This window comes from Mya arenaria, chromosome 4 (assembly GCF_026914265.1).
Source record: "Mya arenaria isolate MELC-2E11 chromosome 4, ASM2691426v1".
Lineage (NCBI taxonomy): Eukaryota > Metazoa > Mollusca > Bivalvia > Myida > Myidae > Mya > Mya arenaria.
In genome coordinates, this window is record NC_069125.1 from 29,834,979 (window position 1) to 29,856,177 (window position 21,199).

The following is a 21,199-nucleotide window of genomic DNA, read 5'->3' on the forward strand; positions in this document are numbered from 1 at the left end:
TATGCGATGATTTGTGATACGAACATGTCCGAAGATGTTGCATTCTTGGGATGATAACTGCAATTGCCGACAGGCTGTTCATTTAAGGAATGGAAGTTGAGGTGTAAATATACAGTGAGTATTACCCTTTAAATAACTCAAGAAATGTTTCATGAGGTTGTATTCTTAGACTAGCTATTTGTCAGGTTAAGATATTTGCACAATTACATTTCTTTTCAGATTTAAGACGGATGAAAGAGATAAGGGTATACCTTACAAAACTGAGGCTGAATCAGGAGAAGATTGAAAGACCAAGACAGAGAGAGGTATGCAAACAAACAACCCTCCAAGCTCCACCTAGGAAACATTTCTATCAATCTTTCAGACAAGCCAGCTAAAATAAGTCATTATTATAAACTTTATTTCATTATGTATGTGCATTTCTATACCCTAATTTATTTATAAAACAGATTGGATTGTATATGACAGGTGAAAATACAAAGGGCTTTAGCCAGGTTTTTAAAAGGACAAGGTGCTGCAGAAAAGGGACACCGTGCTAAGAGAGAAAATGGCACTTTGTAGCAGTCTGTTAATATCTTGAAAAGTATGAATTTGACAGAAAATGTTAGGAATTGTGTTTAATGGAAGACCCAATATCTTCTGCAGCAGGCCAAATTGACTAGTTTTAAACTGACCTTGGTTGGTGTTCGTAGTATGCGGGTGGGATATTCTGTAAACTAGAAGCCCAAAGGAAGACCCAATATCTTCAGCTGGAGGCAAAACTGACTAAGCTAACCTTGGTTGGAGTTCGTAGTATGCGGGTGGGGTATTCTGTAAACTAGAAGCCCAAAGGAAGACCCAATATCTTCAGCTGCAGACAAAACTGACTAAGCTAACCTTGGTTGGAGTTCGTAGTATGCGGGTGGGGTATTCTGTAAACTAGAAGCCCAAAGGAAGACCCAATATCTTCAGCTGCAGACAAAACTGACTAAACTAACCTTGGTTGGAGTTCGTAGTATGCGGGTGGGATATTCTGTAAACTAGAAGCCCAAAGGAAGACCCAATATCTTCAGCTGCAGACAAAACTGACTAAGCTAACCTTGGTTGGAGTTCGTAGTATGCGGGTGGGGTATTCTGTAAACTAGAAGCCCAAAGGAAGACCCAATATCTTCAGCTGCAGACAAAACTGACTAAACTAATCTTGGTTGGAGTTCGTAGTATGTGGGTGGGGTATTCTGTAAACCAGAAGCCCAAAGGAAGACACAATATCTTCAGCTGCAGGCAAAACTGACTAAATTAACCTTGGTTGGAGTTCCTAGTATGTGGGTGGGGTATTCTGTAAACCAGAAGCCCAAAGGAAGACCCAATATCTTCAGCTGCAGACAAAACTGACTAAACTAACCTTGGTTGGAGTTCGTAGTATGCGGGTGGGGTATTCTGTAAACTAGAAGCCCAAAGGAAGACCCAATATCTTCAGCTGCAGACAAAACTGACTAAACTAACCTTGGTTGGAGTTCGTAGTATGTGGGTGGGGTATTCTGTAAACTAGAAGCCCAAAGGAAGACCCAATATCTTCAGCTGCAGACAAAACTGACTAAACTAACCTTGGTTGGAGTTCGTAGTATGTGAGTGGGGTATTCTGTAAACTAGAAGCCCAAAGGAAGACCCAATATCTTCAGCTGCAGACAAAACTGACTAAACTAACCTTGGTTGGAGTTCCTAGTATGTGGGTGGGGTATTCTGTAAACTAGAACCCCAAAGGAAGACCCGATATCTTTGGCTGCTGGAATAACAGACTAAACTAACCTTGATTGTTGTTTGCAGTATGCTGGTGGTGTATTCTGTAAACTGGAAGCCCAATGGAAGACCCAGTATATGCAACAGCAGGCAGCCAAGCAGCAAGCCCAGGCTCAGCTCAGGTGGGTGGTCAGGGTTTAAGGCTTTAATGTGTTGCCTAGGAAATCATTCCAGTTTAGTTTTCCTCAAATATCCAAGAAATAGGATGGGCTACTGTAGCCTGCTGTAATGAAGATTTTTGCCATGCTTGTATGAAATTTTACAGTTTTAAAAAGTGGAAAGTGTTGTTGTATTTTAATAGCTTCTTAGAGCTTATGGCGATGTTTTAAAATAACTAAGAGATTGGAAGGGTCTTCATAGATGAATGTCAGGTAGGTCTCTGAAGCCATGCATCTGATTGCCAGTAGGCACGACTTTTAAGAGACACCATTGCAATTCAAGATCTTGTTTTATCAATTAATGAACAATAGTTAAAGATCAAATAGACTGTCATGGTACTATCAAAAATATAACTGTTTCCACATTGTATGATTTTATAAAGAAAAGTGTAACAATTGCGTAAAAAAATGCTTTTCGTGCAGATTTGTTTGTTTGTAGTGATTTTGTTATTTAAAGGGGCTCGCTCACAGTTTTTATGTTGGTAATACTTTTTTAAAACTTTGTTGGAATTGAATTATTTACTTACTTTTATGAATAAACATTGAACATAATAAAAAACTTTTTTTTAATAACTATGAAAATAGGGCTCTCATTTTAGAGCTCTGATGTTTTATCATTAGAACAAGTCCCTTTAATTGCTTTCAGTAATGATTTTTTTTCAGTCAAGTATGAAGTTTTTGCTTATATTAGTTAACATATATTTACCATTTGGATCAGATACGAACAGTTATCATTTTTAAATTGCCGTGTTTTATAGATCAGGGTCAAGGAAAAAATTACCCCTGTATTGAATAAAGGTATTTGATATATATAGCTTTATATATCAATATTGTAGTTTTGCCCATGTAAAGGTTTAAAGATGTAAAGCTGAAACAATTACATCTAATTTTGATTGATTTTTTTCTAATCAAATAAGAACATTCTGAGTTTCAAAAAAGGGCTTCAAAAATTTGTTTGGACATACAGAATTGATTTGTTATTGAAAAGTAAAATATTCAGTGATCCATTTAATCAAATATAGTCAGTGAAGTGTGTACAAGTACCTATTTATTTGTTTTTTTTTTCAAGACTATAATTTAGTATTCCATTTTGGATATAAACTGCAAAAAGCAATTGAAAGATGTAATTGTCAGCATACAAAAAAAGACTAACACCAGCACTTTTTGGAAGAGAATGTTTACTCACACAAAAATGTTATAGAATTGACTTTGCATTGAAATTAATATCAGAATAGAATTAGTCATTGTATATATATATACCACAAAATATTATCCCATATGAAGGTGTACATGGCGGGCACTCTATGGAACCAAAGCACTTTGTTATGCCTTGAAAATGTTCCAAAGCGTCTCCCGATGTAGTGCCAATGAGTTGAAAATGTTCCAAAGCATCTCCCGATGTATTGCCAATTAGTTGAAAATATTCCAACGCATCTTCCGTTGTTAAATCAAAGAGTTGAAAATGTTCCAACTTGTCTACATTTGAAATGCTAATTATTTGAAAATGCTCCAACGCATCTTCCCCTTTAGTACTAATTTGTTGAACACGGACATCAGTGGTGGGTTTGGTCTCTTTTTTTTTTCCTTTTCAGAGGTTAATATTTACACCTAAACTTCCATTCCTTAAATGAACTGCCTTTCGGCAATTGGATTTATCAATAGATGAACGCAACATTTTCTGATATGTTCGGATCACAATTCATCGCATAACAATATACATGAAAAATATTGATCTTGTTATTGTTCGTATTGTGTCAGCTGGTCCCATAAAATATAAATCAACATTTTTAGAAAGATATATTTTTTTTAATTTTAAATGTATTGTTGCTATAAGTGTTTACATTTTACGTTTAAAAGTGATTTCAAGTGGATGATCTTTTCCCGCGTTATTGTGACGTCATTTGAAAAAATGCTTCCGGTTACAGTCAGTTCGTTCTATTTACAGAATGGTTGAGAAAGGGTTACTGAAAGGTTTTCTTAGATGAAATGAAGTATTTTTAGCTCGACTAGAATAGGTGGGCTATACTACTCGCCCCAGCGTTGGCGTCAGCGTCCGGTTATAGTTTTAGGGCAAGTATGGATTTTCACAAGTCCAATACCCTACATTCAATTGACTTAATACTTCACGCAGTTGTTCAGGGCCATCACATGATGAGGTTAGATAACTCCATATTATTCTTTACATAGATTATGGCCCCTGATTGACTATGGAACTTAGGTTAAAGTTTACGGGCAAGTTGGAATATTTATTAATAACTTCTATATCCTTTGTTCAATTGACTTAATACTTCACACAGTTGTTCAGGACTATCACACAATGAGGATACATAACTCCATATTATCCTAAATACAAGTAATGGCCCCTGATTGACTTAGGTTTAAGTTTTAGGGCAGGTTAAAGTTTTAGGGCAAGTTGGGATTTTCACTTAAAACTCCAATACCATTCATTCAATTGACTTAATACTTCACACAGATGTTCAGAGCCATCACATAATGAGGTTAGATAACTCCATATTATCTTTTATACAAATTATGGCTCCTGATTGACTATGGAACTTAGGTTAAAGTTTTAGGGCAGGTTGGGATATTGTTTAATAACTTCTATACCCTTCATTCAATTGACTTAATACTTTACACAATTGTTCAGGACCATCACCCAATGAGGTTACATAACTCCATATCCTTAATACAAGTTATGGCCCCTGATTGACTTAGGTTAAAGTTTTAGGCAAGTAAAGGATGGGATTTTAATAAAAAAACTTCTATACTGTTCATTAAATGCACTTAATAAAATTCAAAATTATTTACGACCATCTTACAACAAGAAACATAACTCCGTTTTAAGCCTAAATACAAATTATGGCCCTTGAATTTTTATTTTTTTTTAATTTCCTTTGAAAGGCATATTTGTATATTCTTAACCACATTTTCATAATGGGAAATCAAGTTATTTGAATGACTTGCATCATTGTTTGGGCGGGCTGGTGGGAGGGCAGCATCAAAGTCACCTTATGTATTGAATAATTTTAGTTAGGTTTGACATAAAAAGACCAAACTTGGTATAATTACATCGTTATTGTATTCTAAGTCAAAGCAGCATAGTCGAGCGCGCTGTCTTACGACGGCTCTTGTTTTAACAATTATTGAATGAAATAATGAACTGTAGGTGTAAATATAAGTAATGAATTGTGGGGTTGATGTCATTATCGGGGATATGAACGCAATTCGGACTCCACACACTTACCAGCCCAATTGAGTTCATACCCTGATAATGACATCAACCCCGCAATTCATTCCTTAAATGTGAGTAAAATGAAACATAGGCTCTACAAGGGAAGACGCTTTAAAGGTATTTTCAATGCATGACAAAGTGTTGCGTCTCCAATGATTTTCCGCCGTGCTGTATAATCACATAATCTATGATTTTTATACATTGGTAATTATCAACAGGTACTTCAACATTCAGAACATCATTAATTATTAGTCACTATGAATTAAAGATTTAAATAAGTTATAGTGACTTCACCTTCTATCCTCAATATTGAAAGTTTACCCAACAATTGGCAGTTAGTGCATTCAAATAATATATTATAAAATTGAAAGGAAATAGAAAATAGAGTAAAGAAAATAATATTTTATACCATTAGAAATGTTTGGAAGTTTTAGTATGGTATGTATTTTACACAAAGACACAAAAAATAAAATATTTTCAGTATTTCAGCACTTACTGCACTGTAACATCAGCTCAATGGGAACAATTCTATATTAAAAATGCAATCTTGTCTTTGACACGTGTGTTTTTTTACAATGCAGAGAAAAAAATTAATATATATGATAGATTATAGAATTTCAAGCAAGAATTGACATGAACACAAAATTCCAAAATGATGTGATATTATGTTTCAAATTTTTTACTCATGAATTCCATAAACTTTGCTTTTGATGTTGGTGCCCTCATATTTTAAGCGATCGATCATTCCATTTTCTTACCATGTAAACACTCAATCTATTGTACCCCTCTTAAACACCAGAGATTTCGGTAGTGGGAAACAAGTGTTTTCTCAGGGGATCAGTAGAATTTCCGACTATTTTATAAATACTTACGTTCATAAACTTGAAAAATCGCATGAGATATATCTGTGTAAAATATCATATGGCTGTTTTCTTCACTCAATCTATTGTACCCTTCCTTAAACACCAGAGATTTCGGTAGTGGGAAACAAGTGTTTTCTCAGGGGATCAGTAGAATTTCCGACTATTTTATAAATACTTACGTTCATAAACTTGAAAAATCGCATGAGATATATCTGTGTAAAATATCATATGGCTGTTTCTTTTTTTTGTTCATGAATTTACAATGTGAAAATATCACATTATTATTTCATTTCTTATGTTCTTGAAATTATATGGCAAAAATATCACATTGCTATTTAATAACTGAAGTGTATGAATTTTCATGGTGAAAATATCCCATGGCTATTTCATAACTTATGTTCGTGAACTTACATATAGAAAATATCCCATGGATTATTTATTACTTATGTTTATGAGGGGAAAATTACATACGTCCGGTTATAGTTTTAGGGCAAGTATGGATTTTCACAAGTCCAATACCCTACATTCAATTGACTTAATACTTCACGCAGTTGTTCAGGGCCATCACATGATGAGGTTAGATAACTCCATATTATTCTTTACATAGATTATGGCCCCTGATTGACTATGGAACTTAGGTTAAAGTTTACGGGCAAGTTGGAATATTTATTAATAACTTCTATATCCTTTGTTCAATTGACTTAATACTTCACACAGTTGTTCAGGACCATCACACAATGAGGATACATAACTCCATATTATCCTAAATACAAGTAATGGCCCCTGATTGACTTAGGTTTAAGTTTTAGGGCAGGTTAAAGTTTTAGGGCAAGTTGGGATTTTCACTTAAAACTCCAATACCATTCATTCAATTGACTTAATACTTCACACAGATGTTCAGAGCCATCACATAATGAGGTTAGAAAACTCCATATTATCTTTTATACAAATTATGGCTCCTGATTGACTATGGAACTTAGGTTAAAGTTTTAGGGCAGGTTGGGATATTGTTTAATAACTTCTATACCCTTCATTCAATTGACTTAATACTTTACACAATTGTTCAGGACCATCACCCAATGAGGTTACATAACTCCATATCCTTAATACAAGTTATGGCCCCTGATTGACTTAGGTTAAAGTTTTAGGCAAGTAAAGGATGGGATTTTAATAAAAAAACTTCTATACTGTTCATTAAATGCACTTAATAAAATTCAAAATTATTTACGACCATCTTACAACAAGAAACATAACTCCGTTTTAAGCCTAAATACAAATTATGGCCCTTGAATTTTTATTTTTTTATTTTTTTTTAATTTCCTTTGAAAGGCATATTTGTATATTCTTAACCACATTTTCATAATGGGAAATCAAGTTATTTGAATGACTTGCATCATTGTTTGGGCGGGCTGGTGGGAGGGCAGCATCAAAGTCACCTTATGTATTGAATAATTTTAGTTAGGTTTGACATAAAAAGACCAAACTTGGTATAATTACATCGTTATTGTATTCTAAGTCAAAGCAGCATAGTCGAGCGCGCTGTCTTACGACGGCTCTTGTTTTAACAATTATTGAATGAAATAATGAACTGTAGGTGTAAATATAAGTAATGAATTGTGGGGTTGATGTCATTATCGGGGATATGAACGCAATTCGGACTCCACACACTTACCAGCCCAATTGAGTTCATACCCTGATAATGACATCAACCCCGCAATTCATTCCTTAAATGTGAGTAAAATGAAACATAGGCTCTACAAGGGAAGACGCTTTAAAGGTATTTTCAATGCATGACAAAGTGTTGCGTCTCCAATGATTTTCCGCCGTGCTGTATAATCACATAATCTATGATTTTTATACATTGGTAATTATCAACAGGTACTTCAACATTCAGAACATCATTAATTATTAGTCACTATGAATTAAAGATTTAAATAAGTTATAGTGACTTCACCTTCTATCCTCAATATTGAAAGTTTACCCAACAATTGGCAGTTAGTGCATTCAAATAATATATTATAAAATTGAAAGGAAATAGAAAATAGAGTAAAGAAAATAATATTTTATACCATTAGAAATGTTTGGAAGTTTTAGTATGGTATGTATTTTACACAAAGACACAAAAAATAAAATATTTTCAGTATTTCAGCACTTACTGCACTGTAACATCAGCTCAATGGGAACAATTCTATATTAAAAATGCAATCTTGTCTTTGACACGTGTGTTTTTTTACAATGCAGAGAAAAAAATTAATATATATGATAGATTATAGAATTTCAAGCAAGAATTGACATGAACACAAAATTCCAAAATGATATGATATTATGTTTCAAATTTTTTACTCATGAATTCCATAAACTTTGCTTTTGATGTTGGTGCCCTCATATTTTAAGCGATCGATCATTCCATTTTCTTACCATGTAAACACTCAATCTATTGTACCCTTCTTAAACACCAGAGATTTCGGTAGTGGGAAACAAGTGTTTTCTCAGGGGATCAGTAGAATTTCCGACTATTTTATAAATACTTACGTTCATAAACTTGAAAAATCGCATGAGATATATCTGTGTAAAATATCATATGGCTGTTTTCTTCACTCAATCTATTGTACCCTTCCTTAAACACCAGAGATTTCGGTAGTGGGAAACAAGTGTTTTCTCAGGGGATCAGTAGAATTTCCGACTATTTTATAAATACTTACGTTCATAAACTTGAAAAAATCGCATGAGATATATCTGTGTAAAATATCATATGGCTGTTTCTTTTTTTTGTTCATGAATTTACAATGTGAAAATATCACATTATTATTTCATTTCTTATGTTCTTGAAATTATATGGCAAAAATATCACATTGCTATTTAATAACTGAAGTGTATGAATTTTCATGGTGAAAATATCCCATGGCTATTTCATAACTTATGTTCGTGAACTTACATATAGAAAATATCCCATGGATTATTTATTACTTATGTTTATGAGGGGAAAATTACATATGGCTATCACTACTTAGTTCATGAATTCATGAGAACAAAATGCCACATTGCTTATTAAAGGGGAAATAATTATTAACACTGAACAACATGTGTTTAAAAAGAATAAGATCCCATGCTATTTCATTAGGTTATTATGTTCATGAACTTTTCAAATTTTCAACACAGGATGCATACAATGTAAAATATCATATCTAGTTCATTATCTGATAGCTATTTCATAACTTGTGTTCATGAGCTCATGGATTATATCATCACAGAAATCATCCATGTGCAATAGAACCTGACTATTTCAATACCATACTGATGTTCATGAACTTCGGAAGGACACAGCGCACCATTTTTATGACTATTTCAGTACCATACTGATGTTCATGAACTTCAGAAGGACACAGCGCACCATTTTTATGACTATTTCATTACTTACTTTTATTACCTTTTTTATTCTTATGCAAACCATACGCACAATTGCTTTCCGCTGTTGTACATTGTCTTTGTTGTGTTTTCCTGCCACAGACTCAGTCGCAGCAATACGTACCACACTCAGTCATCGCGTCGCGAGAGGCGCGCCGTGTCAGGCGTGTAGCGACCCAGGTTTACTCCAAAGTTCTGAACTCTCTTAGTTTCAGTTATATCTTTTACATCGTTGGAAACCACTTTGCAAACTTTGTTATCACTTCATTATAAAAAAGTGTAACATTACGCATGTATCGTGGGTTCCAACGATGCATCTTTACTGCTTTGCTGTTTTAGATATCCATCTTTAGATATTTTTTTAATTTTTTATAAATAATAAATCCACCTGGATCATTATGATTCTTGGTGATTTATGCTTAATTATTATGTGTTTTGATTTTATGTTACAACCATTTATTTTTTGTGTCGCCTGCAAAGCATGGTTGACACTGAGTCATAGGCATACAGGGATTTATTTGTCTGGCGTCATCCGCGGCATTGCTGTCACATTTTTATTTCGTTTTAATTACTTTTGAATAACTTGTTTAAGCGTCTTCAAACTTGGTATGCATGTTGTTTGTGGTTAGTTTATGAAGAATATTGAGTTTGGTCAGTATGTCAAAGGTCATTGTGACCTTTGATAGTCAAATGATGGACACTTATGACATATCTGATCTGATTTGCGTAAATTTAGTTAAAGTACATAGATAATTTTTATTATTCTTGATACAAAATCTTTGCTAGAAAAAAGTTACATTATTAAAATTGTTGAATGTTGTTCTTCTAATTGTTTTGTGTTGAAATTGAGGAATGAAATGAAAGCTTTATTTTTATAAGTGTTTTTATAAGATGGGATACGGTAGCAGCAAAGCTTTGCATGCCATCTGTTTAATCCTTTATTGTTAATTTATTATTGTTATCTAGATGCATGTTGTTCTGTTCCCATGGTGAAGAAATAATTTTCATGCCTTTAGGGAATGGTTAGAATTCTAATATGGTTAGTTAGGTTATTTATGAATTAGTTTACTTACTGATATTGTCAGAATTTTTTAAGGCATGTTTAAATATAGAGTTTAAGGGTACATGTATATCATCTTGGTCTTTCATTAGCTTCAGCTTTTTCAATGTTGAAAATTCAATGTCTCATTATAAGTATTGTCATAACCATTGAAATCATTGTCATCATAATCATCATTGTCAGCAGCAGCAGCAGTGTCATCGTTGACATGCGAAAACTTAAACCTAAGCCATAACTCAATTTTCTTTTTGAGATATTTGAATGAAAGTTGGTACAATTGTTCGTCAGAGACGATGCATACGTGTAAAGCATGAGTCATAGCACTAGCTTTGACAGTTGTTAGTTATGCCCCTTTATGACTGAAAAGAACAGACGAGTGGTGGCTTCAGGTTTACTGTGCTCTTGTCATGTAGATGCATTCTTAGTTTTCCTTGATTGTTCATTGTTTTCATCTTTCGTAGAATATCTGAAAAATAGCATTAATCATAATCTTAAACTAAGCCCTACAAGTGCTTTGTAATAAGTTAAATAAAAATGATTGCACATAACATATATACGGTAGACAGAATAAGCTGGTCACTATTCACAGCTAAACATATTTTTCACTCATTGTTTTTTTTTTTTTTTTTTTTTAAAAATCCCCCAAGGTATTTTGATAGCATTGGTGCCCTTGCTGTCATGTAAAAAACCTTAAAACTGTAAAAGACATTCAAATTAAACTTGGCATTTGTTCTGCCCGAGACAATACTCATGTGTACATGAAGAGATATAACTCTGGATTTATTAATTGTTGAGTTATGCGGACTGAAAAACAACTGACAAGTTAAAGGGTTTGCATTCACTATGAGGCTATGTGGTCCCCTTTTTTTTATTCAGTTTCATTTTTTTCCATTGCTGTCTGTTCATCTTTCATTTCAATGCCTAGACATCACTTTCTAAAACCAAGGCCCTAGAGTACACTGTAATTCATGTATAAAAATAACAGAACATGGATGCCACTTAGTCTATTAAGAGCAGTTTATTATCAATATAATCCTTTTTGCGGATAACTTATGTCACCTTTTACAATCAAAGTAGTTTAGCCTGGATAGTTCAGCTCCTGTTTCAAGACGAAAAAATCTTGATACAAACTATCGGAGATGTAGGGTCATTTTAGCATTTTGTTGCAAAATCCGGATAAAGTGTTATCCACGAAAAGGGCTGCAGCGTGTACTTGTGATATGCAGAAATGGCTTTTCACTTTTCACAGCGAGTCCTATATTTATCTATCTGTACAAAGAATGCATGCATCAGCACTTGCTTATATATAGTGGAAACATTTCATTGCACGTTCATAAGTGGACTTATATATATATTATATATTTTGAGATGTATTTGGTGGTAGTTATAAATGATCAATTAAGAGTAAAACGAGAAAAAAGTAGTTCAACAAATATTTGAATTGATTCCAATTTTAAATAATAAAAATAATGTCACACAAATGTTTCAAGAAATAATAGATTTTTATGATGAATGATGAAGTTGCTATGTTCAATCTTTTACAAATATACTGTACATAAAATGTTATTAATACTCTTTGAATAGTTATAATACCTTAATTTGGGAATAGTAGAAGGTTACATAGTAAAGCATGCCTAATAAATGTTACTAATTATAGAACTCCTTTTACTTAAATCTTACAATTCATAAGATTGTTTTTTCGAATGAGTTTTTTGCGCTGGCAGTTTTTTGCGCTGGCAGTTTTTTGCTCTACTTTTTCCATTGAATACGTATTTCAGAAAATGACAATAAAATATTATGTAAATTTATTTTTGTATTTATTCAAACATGATCCATCTTTTGTGTGAAAAGGATTATTTTGTAAACGATATATATATTTAATAACACGCGTTTAATATACATTGTGTTTTTTTTTTTCAGAAACCGTTCAAGGCTGACGCAACTTCGAACATCGTTGGCTTGATGCGACAATGGCTTGATTCGACATTCAAATTTGGCTTGATTTGATATTAGCTTTGTTCAACAGTGGCTTTATGAGACATATACTCAATATATTGGCTTGATTCAACATTATCTTGATTTGACATTGGCTTGATTTGATATAAACTTGATGTGTTGGCTTGATGCCACATTTGCTTGAAATGTTGTTGCAACAAAGAGCTTGAAGTCATATATTTTTGGCTGAACTTTGGCATGAACGGGTGTTGGGATTTTTCCGAAACATTATTCTGATTGCATTTTGTGATAAAATTATATTCTTAACACTATTCAATTTTTTAAATGCATGCATTAAATAATAGCATTTAGTGATTAAAGTTTTTACTGAATGCTGTTCAATTTACAAAAACATGTCGTTTTTCAAAAAGGGGAAAACTAAACAAAAAATTCAAATGAATTTTGTCCTTTTATAAAAAAATTGTTCTTTAGTATTGCTGTTTTTTAATCAACACAAAGTATTTTTTATGAATTTTCATGTGTTATTTATAATGAATTTGTTTATGTATATGCTTCAATGTTTTAAACAATGCACACACTTCAAAAAAGTACAAAGATAACCAAATATTGAATGTTTGTACAAATGTATGCATATGAGCTAATATTTCATTTGAGCAGATGACGTCACTAATCATCTCAGTTTCCTTTTTATTTCAATATATGGGAAAAAAGTAATAAATAAAATGCACCATTTTGGACTAGAAATTGTGAATTTTTTCTTTGAGGAAAACCCCCAACCCCCCATACCAATATTGTAAACAATAACATTTTTGTTCTGGGGGAGATGCGCAAGCTAAAAGGTTAAGCCCCTTAAGTTATGCCCCGTCTAAGGTCAAATCCTGGAAATGCACCTGGAAGTAAATGAAAAATATGAACTACTGTTGTTGTTTTGTTTGATATTCTGCATTTAGCCTGATGTACTCTTCATTGATAAAAAGGTCACGTTCAGCTAAAACATTGTTCAAAATAGTTTTGTTACTTAAATGTCATATCATTAAATGCTATTGCTGTAACAAAAATGAAAGTGTGGAATAATTCATAGATTTCAACAACTATATTTAAGTAATAGGAAACATATATAGCATTTAGGTAAGTTTATTTAATATATTCTTTCTTCTATGATTGCTTTTGAAACTTGCCTATACATTTAATCTCCTGTGTTAGATATATTTATGTATTTATAAAACAAATAAAACATATGCCCAAATTGAATATTAGGTTATAATTTATATGGTATACATTTGTTTTGCATAATGGAAGCACATTTGTACTATGATTGTTTTTAAACCTTCCTGAATATTTCATCCACTGTGTTACATGAAGGACATAATTATATATTTTACACTATATTTTAAAAAAACCCTCATATCTGCCCATACAAAATATTAGCTCATATTCGGTAGACAGATATGTTGCATAACAGAGCCTAGTCCTTACAAATTATTACCAGACATGAATTTTATTGTTCTGTAAAGCAATTTGTATATGTTTTAGTATTTATTATGCTATTATATCTCTAAATATTAATTTTATACATTTAGGATGTACAGGTTTCTGAATTGCTTGTAAAATCTGATTTACTTCTGTTAGAAAAAACAACCCCATCCTTACAAATTATTACCAGTCATGATTTTAGTGTTCTGTTAAGCATGTTATATGAGTTTTAGTATTTTGAATTGCTATTTTATCACCAATTATTAATATTATATATTTAAAGCTGCACTCTCACAAATTGACCGATTTGACTACTTTTTCATTGTTTGTCTCAGAATCAGCTGATGTTGTCATCAGTGTTTTCCCATCAATCAAATAGGATAACACACAATAGAACAGATCTCAATTGATTGGAAAACTGCCAAAATTTTCATTTTTCTTAAAGCATAAGTAACGCTTTTAGCCGTAAAACATCAATTTTCAAGCGTAAATATTAAAAATACCGATCTGATCTATTATCAGCAGTGTTATGTTGACGGTTTTTAGACAATTACCCAAAATTTGGGTCATTCCAAGACAAAAAAATAAAAAGTTGTAAAAACGGTCAATCTGTGAGAGTGCAGCTTTAAGATGAATTACATAATTTTGACTTACATTTGTAGGAGAGGAGTTCATTGATAATGGCCATGGTTTTATAGGACACTTAATAAGTGTATAATGAGGTCATATTATCATCAATCATGAATTTCAGTTTAAAGCTGCCCTCTCACAGATTGACAGTTTTGACAACTTTTTTTATTTTTTTGTCTTAAAAAAATGTCTTTGAATGAGCCAATTTTTGTGTTAATACTGGAAACCAGTGATATAGGATTGCAGACAAAAGATCAGTTCACAGTTTTTTTTAATATTTACTCTCGAAATTTAATGTTTTATGGCTAAAAGCATTACTTACCCTTTAATGAAAATGAGTCGTTTGGCATAAAACCTTAATAATTGAACATAAATGTGAAAACCTGCATTCTGAACAGTTGGCCCATTGTTGATTAAAAGTTTTAATGCATGATATTTCATTTTATTGCTGTGTTTAATTATAATTTTAGTGTTTAAAACAAAACAAGAAAGATTATAACATTTTGTAAGTGGACCCCTGTATTAAGCAGCAACTTCTCCTTGAGGTGTCCGTCTAATACGGGCTTGACTGTACTTTGTTTTGATGACTATTCACTGTGATATGACATTTGTGATACAGATTTTAAATACATCTAAACAGTACTGCTTGTTGTTTCTTCTTAGCTCTAATGATTAATTATTATGCCCCCCCCCCCCCCCCCCCCCCGAAGATGAGCGGCTATATTGATTTGCACATGTTGGTCACAAAGCTTGTCTGAGTGATAATTATCACTTGACAATGCCTGAACCAATGGTCCTCAAACTTCACCTTGAGGTTGGAAGTGACCAGTAGATTACCAGTATTGATGTTGTGGTCAATATCACAGGATGCTTGAGTGCAAAAAGCTTGTCCATGTGATAACTTAATAATGCCTGGACCTATGCTCTTCAAACTTGACTTGGAGGTTGGGCATGACCATTAGATGACCCATATTGAGGTAATCAAGTCACAAGATAAAGGTCACAGAGACCTTGAATGCAAAAAGCTTGTCCGAGTCAGAACTAAAAATGCCCGGACCTCAAACTAAATATGGAGGCTTGGCTTGAACAGTAAATGGTACCTATTGATTTTGAGACGAAAGGTCAAGGCTACAGTGACCTTCAATGTGAAAAGATTGTCCAAGTGATAAATTGACCATTCTTTCATTGATTCTGAGGTCATCAGGTAAAAGGTCAATGTTACAGTGACCTTGTACGCGAAAAGTTTGTTGGAGTGATACATTACAATGCCTGAATCCATGGTCCTCAAAAATGACATGAAGGTTGTTATTGATTTTGAGGTCGAAGGTGAAGGTTACAGTGACCTTGAAAGTGAGAAGCTTGTCCGAGTGAAAACAAGACAATGCATAGACAATGCATAGAACTAGGCTCATCAAACTTAACATGGAGGATTAAAGGATGGGTGTGTCCAATAAATGACTCGTATTGATTTTGGGATCCGAAGGTCAAGGTCATAATGAACTTGAACGCGAAAATCTTGTCCGAGTGATAACGTGACAATGTCTGCCCCGACGGTACTCAAACTTGACTTGGTGTTTGAGCGTGACCAGTAGATGACCCCTATTGATTTTGAGGTCATCAGGTCAAATCAGCCGGCTTTTCGGTATTTGCATAATGTATGCTATTATCCAATTATTCCTAACAACATGGTGCCCAGGGGGCATAATGTTTGACGAACATCTCTTGTTCTTATCAGGTGGTTTTAGTGACTTGTAAAAATGAGTTGTATACATGAAGACCTCTAGCACATGTCGTACACTAGCCTAGTAACTGCAAATAAAACCTTCAAATTTAAGTTTAAACGGAGCTTTACTAAAGAAATAGGTTAATGATATGTTCATTACAATCAGAAAATGGTGTAAGACAAATGACACGAAACCATGCATTTGTTTCTGCAAGCAAAGCATTTGAAAACAAGTTTCCAAGCTGCCGAAAACCTTGAAACCAATACTGAAACTAGTTTGGTATCAACAAAAATCGCCGTAAGATAATTTCAACTAAAAACGAATGCAATCGACTAAGATCTCTTTTGAAACGACCCCTGTACAGCAAGGCTCTTAACTCTACCTCTATGATTTTTGAGCTTCGTCCATAAACAACAGACGAGCTTCGGCGTTCGTTTTGTGACTCTTGTTTCTGCATAGTGTTTACAATCAGGACCCATTTTCTCAAATATCTTAAAGTCCATTATAACAGAATAAAGCTAAGTTTATTATTTATGTTTCAATGTTATTTGTATAGTACATTCTTAAGAGCGTTTGACTTTCAAAGGAAATAATCTTTATGTGGTAATCACGAAAAACATTTTTTTTTATTTCGTAAAATGTAGATTTTAGGCCTAGTTTAAGCATTCATAAGTGCCCCCAACCCCAAACCGTGTATTTGTACACAACCTCTGTTAATTGATCTTAACTTTATTCCCTAATTGTCTTATCAGATCTCATTCTGAGTATCCTGCTGTGCAGTTTTGCATATTTTATTATAAAAATGGACCCGAAATGGCCCCGAGCCAATAAACGAATATACAGGAAGTTGGCCCCTACTGTGACACCAGTGCGATTAGCAGGATATGCACAGCAGGGGATTATCATGCCAAACATTCCTTAAACTAGGCCTTTAAGTTAGAAAATTGGCTTAATGGAATAAGCTACTTAAGCTTGTAACGCTTAAAAACTTTCGAGAAATCAGGGCCAGATGTTTAATTAAACCATATTGTTAAGCTTAGAGCTTTTGTTATCAAGGAAATAAGAAATTACACGACTTCTCGGCTTGACCTTCAACTATCATGCACATATAGATTTATATAAGCAATACGCACTTAGATTGACCGTTAAAGGCGGACACTATAGATGGATGTAAGAAACATATTTTTAATTTTAATGCATTATCATGTTTAACACATTGGTCTTTTATGATTAAAACGAAAAAAAATAAATAAAAAAATGCATATGATTTAGTTACAGATAAAAAATATAAGCCTTTATAAATAGATTTTTGGAATTTATAGCTTAGTGGCAACAAATTTCAAAGTTAAAAAAGCAACGCAATATCGCCAGTAGTTTTTATCTGTACATAAATTATAAGATTTTTTGTTTTGAACATTAAAGTCAAATGAGTTAAAACAATAATGCATTAAAATAGTAATAATAAAAATATTTGGAAACTACCTATATTGTGCGCCTTTAATAGACAAATTTTGAAATCGTGTGACGATGTAAGATAATACATTTAGAATGATAAGAGTCATCAGTTAGGAACAAGTGCCGTCCACAGAAGTCACGATGTTATGTCTGCTGGTGATTACAGTGCTTTTAGGTAGGTTTCCGTATAGGAGTATACGTTAAAACTTCTAATGATGATTGTGATGCTGATGTGCTGCTGCTGATGATGACGACGACGACGACGACGACGACTGCGGTTTGCAGATGATGATGACGACGACGACGACCGCGGTTTGCAGATTGAGATTACAAAATAAATACAATTCATGTTGATTTTTAAATAATTAATTTTATTCTATATTGCAACCTAAATGAACGCGATTTGGTTGTGGGCGTAAAGGGTGTGTTGTAAGCTCTTGACATGATTTCCTATTGTTACTTCTCCAAAATATTATTTGAAACACATATTCAATAGGGGTCACTGGTTCAAAACTTTTTTCATATATTGGTCAAATGCCTTATTATGACAATAGAAATACATCTCCGTTCACTTGCAAACTAAAGGCTTCCTGCACGCGGCGCATATCGAGCGGAAGGCGTGTCACGGTCCCCACTGCTCGGGTCCCGGCACCGGGGAAGTAAATTCTGCCATCGTGAACTTGGCCCTGCACTATAATGATGACCTCTGTCTAGAGATTCTGCTCACTGACTGTAGTAAACACGTGACCCAGGGGGATGAGATCGTCTGCGGTTCCAATGGACACACCTATGAAAACCAGTAGGTGTTTTACAGACCTTTGAAGGAAGTTGGTGTTAAAAATTTAAGAAATTTTGCCTTTTCTCTTATAACTTATTAGCCGCATTAAATATACGTGTTGTTGAAACTTTTTCGAATTTCATTATAAGAAATGTCTCGATTGAAACGGACACAATATAACGAGGTCACATTCTTGCAGCTGTCATTTTGCGCATGCGCGATGTGAATACTTTTTCAACCAAGAACACAACAAAGATGTGCAGTTGTCTGTGGCATACAGAGGCGCATGTGCTGCCACCACGGTGGCCCTTGCCGCCATGACAACCACTTCCGGTGCTGCTACAACCGCGGGCGGAGGTATGTAACGTTGATCTTCTTTCTTCTTTTTATACAGTGCAACCGTTCTAGTTCATACTTATTTATTTTTACTTTCTACTGGATAAAGTTTTCTAGGTAGAAAACCAGTTAAGGTGTCCTGTTTAAGACACAAAGAGGACGCACACAAGTTTTGGTTGGAGTTCGAATGCACGACGTATTGGATGATTATCGCAGATAAAATACAAATATACCACATTCATTTAAGTCTACCTAAATGCATAATCCCCTATCTCTATTGCTGTCTGTGATTAAACGCTAATTCGACTGTGAGATCTGAAATTTAATCGTTCGTTAAATATTAATAATAAATAAACATTCATCATTTCCTTTTCCCACCCATCCACAGTGACATCAGGCGTGCCCGCTTCCTCCTCCATGATGACGACAACGTCAATAATGGCCTCGACAACAATGATGGACTCGACAACAATGATGCCGACGTCTACGACGATGGTGATGGCGACCACGGATCCGGTGAACTCTATTATTGCCAATGTGTTTTGTCAACAGATGGACTCTATCAACTGTTCCGGAGGATTTAATGTCGTCTGCGCATCGGACGGGAAGTTCTACCCGAATGAGTACGTACTTATTTCTTAGGAATCGGTGGGGTAATTAATTAGTTTGAAGTATATCCATCTGACTTGAACGTCAACACCATATTTTAGGTCTTATATATTGGTATACATATTTTGTAAACATATTATTTCTTTTAGATGGACTGACCCTTATTATGTCATATCAATTTTAATACTTACAAAATCCGGGTATCGATTTGATATCGTAAATGTTTTGAGAAAATCGTGAGTTCATTTGTTTGGACTGATTTTTATGCATTCATTATCTACCTTGAAACTATATACTCCTAAAGCAATATTACTTTGAAGCATGTAGTTATACGATTTTAATGATATATTAAATGCCGATTTAATAATGACATTCCGAGGACGTCTGCTTTATTATCCTGCTCTTTCAGTACTTCTGGTGCTTTGATTTTTTTTATAGGTTTTGTGATCAGTTGGTGTTTATTCCAGCAACAGTTTCAGCAAGGGGCTAACCAAATATGTTTAGGCTTTGTATTGGTATAGATTATTTTTGTAAAATTAAAGGGACTAGACACAAGATGGTCCCAAAATTGGCAAATTCAGTATTTCCTCAAAACAAGCCTAGAATTGTCAATATGAGCGAGAATGATGGCGATAATATATCATTTCACCTGATTAAATAGTACTTTGTACACAACGATATCAATTTTATGTAAGTTTTTGACTATTTTATTCTTCCTTGCAATGATATCATTTAATGTATAGTCCCTTTGAGAACACAATTATATTCATTTCCTTGTTTCCAGCTGCGAGCTGTCCAAAGCTAAATGCCACGACTCCACCATAACGCTGGAACCCGACGTGTCCAGATGCTCCGCGCCTTAAGAAGTTTTGTTTTGTGAAATGTTATTTTCTTCACAATATTTTCCTGAATTATTAAATAGCCCAAGCTAAATCTATTTTGGTCCTTAGTGTGATCATAAAAACGTGTTGTGCCACAGGTGTCCGTCATACTAAAGTATGGCCCTTCAGTCATTATAATAAAAATAAATGCGTTAAACTTTTAGAATTTAATAGAAATGTCACATATTTTAAAAAAAATATCAAAGGACTGAAGAGTCATACATGAGTGTCCAAGCTATGTTACGGATACCTGTGGTTTCGCCCCTAGAGGAGGACACTACAAATAACAATATTCTTCACACTTACATCTATATGCATATCGTCCAAGATACCAGTATCCTCGTGTTAGTTCCTGATTTACCTGTGTATCATTTTTCCGCACCTTGAGATATACCTTAATTCACAATCGTAACAACTCGGCCATCTCCGGCAAGTTTCGAGATAAAATGTTGGATAATGGCCGATGTGTTCTGATTGCTTTCTGCAGAAAAACATATGTAGTAATACCGTCCGAGATACAACTAAAACATGTTATTTCTTTGTTCTCATAGAAATGTTTTGGAAATGAAAGACACATTAACATGTCATTTTAGGTAAGCGATTTATGGCCTTAATGGTACTCTTGGAAAAACGTAAAGTCACATGTTATATTCCTTTACTAGATATGAATGACCATTGGCAAAACATGCAATTTCAGTCAGTCTCAAATCGCTCGAAACTGCAATATGTGTATGTATTAGGGTAGATAAAGTAAATTTAAGAATAAGGCCCTAATTCGCCCACCTATCCTGAAACCACTGTGTACCAGTCAGCGAAAGATTTAGGTCCTAAATCGCTCACCTATCCTCAAACCACTGTGTACC

The 21,199-nt window shown here is 33.9% G+C and overlaps 2 protein-coding genes across 7 annotated transcripts in view; both read left to right on the forward strand.

Annotated features, from left to right (window-relative positions):
* The window catches only part of LOC128231646 (SANT and BTB domain regulator of class switch recombination-like), a 33,699-nt gene extending 18,982 nt beyond the window's left edge, over positions 1 to 14,717 (forward strand). For 2 of the 6 annotated variants that reach the window (XM_052944689.1, XM_052944690.1), the window contains 4 exons: positions 220 to 305; positions 1,804 to 1,898; positions 9,537 to 9,614; positions 12,415 to 14,717. In XM_052944689.1, the coding sequence (XP_052800649.1) occupies positions 220 to 305; positions 1,804 to 1,898; positions 9,537 to 9,606 (251 nt within the window). In that variant the 3' untranslated portion in view covers positions 9,607 to 9,614; positions 12,415 to 14,717. Of the gene's footprint in view, positions 1 to 219; positions 306 to 1,803; positions 1,899 to 2,692; positions 2,733 to 8,104; positions 8,128 to 9,536; positions 9,615 to 12,414 lie in introns of all 6 variants that reach the window. The other 4 variants (XR_008260409.1, XM_052944692.1, XM_052944693.1 and 1 more) reach the window with 4 other exon arrangements.
* A 1,101-nt stretch (positions 14,718 to 15,818) lies between these two features.
* On the forward strand, positions 15,819 to 20,388 carry LOC128230744 (tomoregulin-2-like). The gene is made up of 5 exons (XM_052943187.1): positions 15,819 to 15,903; positions 18,318 to 18,531; positions 18,710 to 18,867; positions 19,235 to 19,469; positions 20,240 to 20,388. Exons 1-5 carry the CDS (start codon positions 15,819 to 15,821, stop codon positions 20,316 to 20,318), a joined length of 771 nt encoding a protein of 256 aa, XP_052799147.1. The 3' UTR covers positions 20,319 to 20,388.
* Positions 20,389 to 21,199: the final 811 nt, after the last annotated feature.

Bases quoted from the DNA above. Each gene is read 5' to 3' on its own strand.
- LOC128230744 (XM_052943187.1), top strand. From the start codon at position 15,819: ATGCCTGAATCCATGGTCCTCAAAAATGACATGAAGGTTGTTATTGAT. The intron at 18,868-19,234 runs GTATGTAACGTT...ACCCATCCACAG, and splicing joins TGCTACAACCGCGGGCGGAG to TGACATCAGGCGTGCCCGCT. The intron at 19,470-20,239 runs GTACGTACTTAT...CCTTGTTTCCAG, and splicing joins GGGAAGTTCTACCCGAATGA to CTGCGAGCTGTCCAAAGCTA.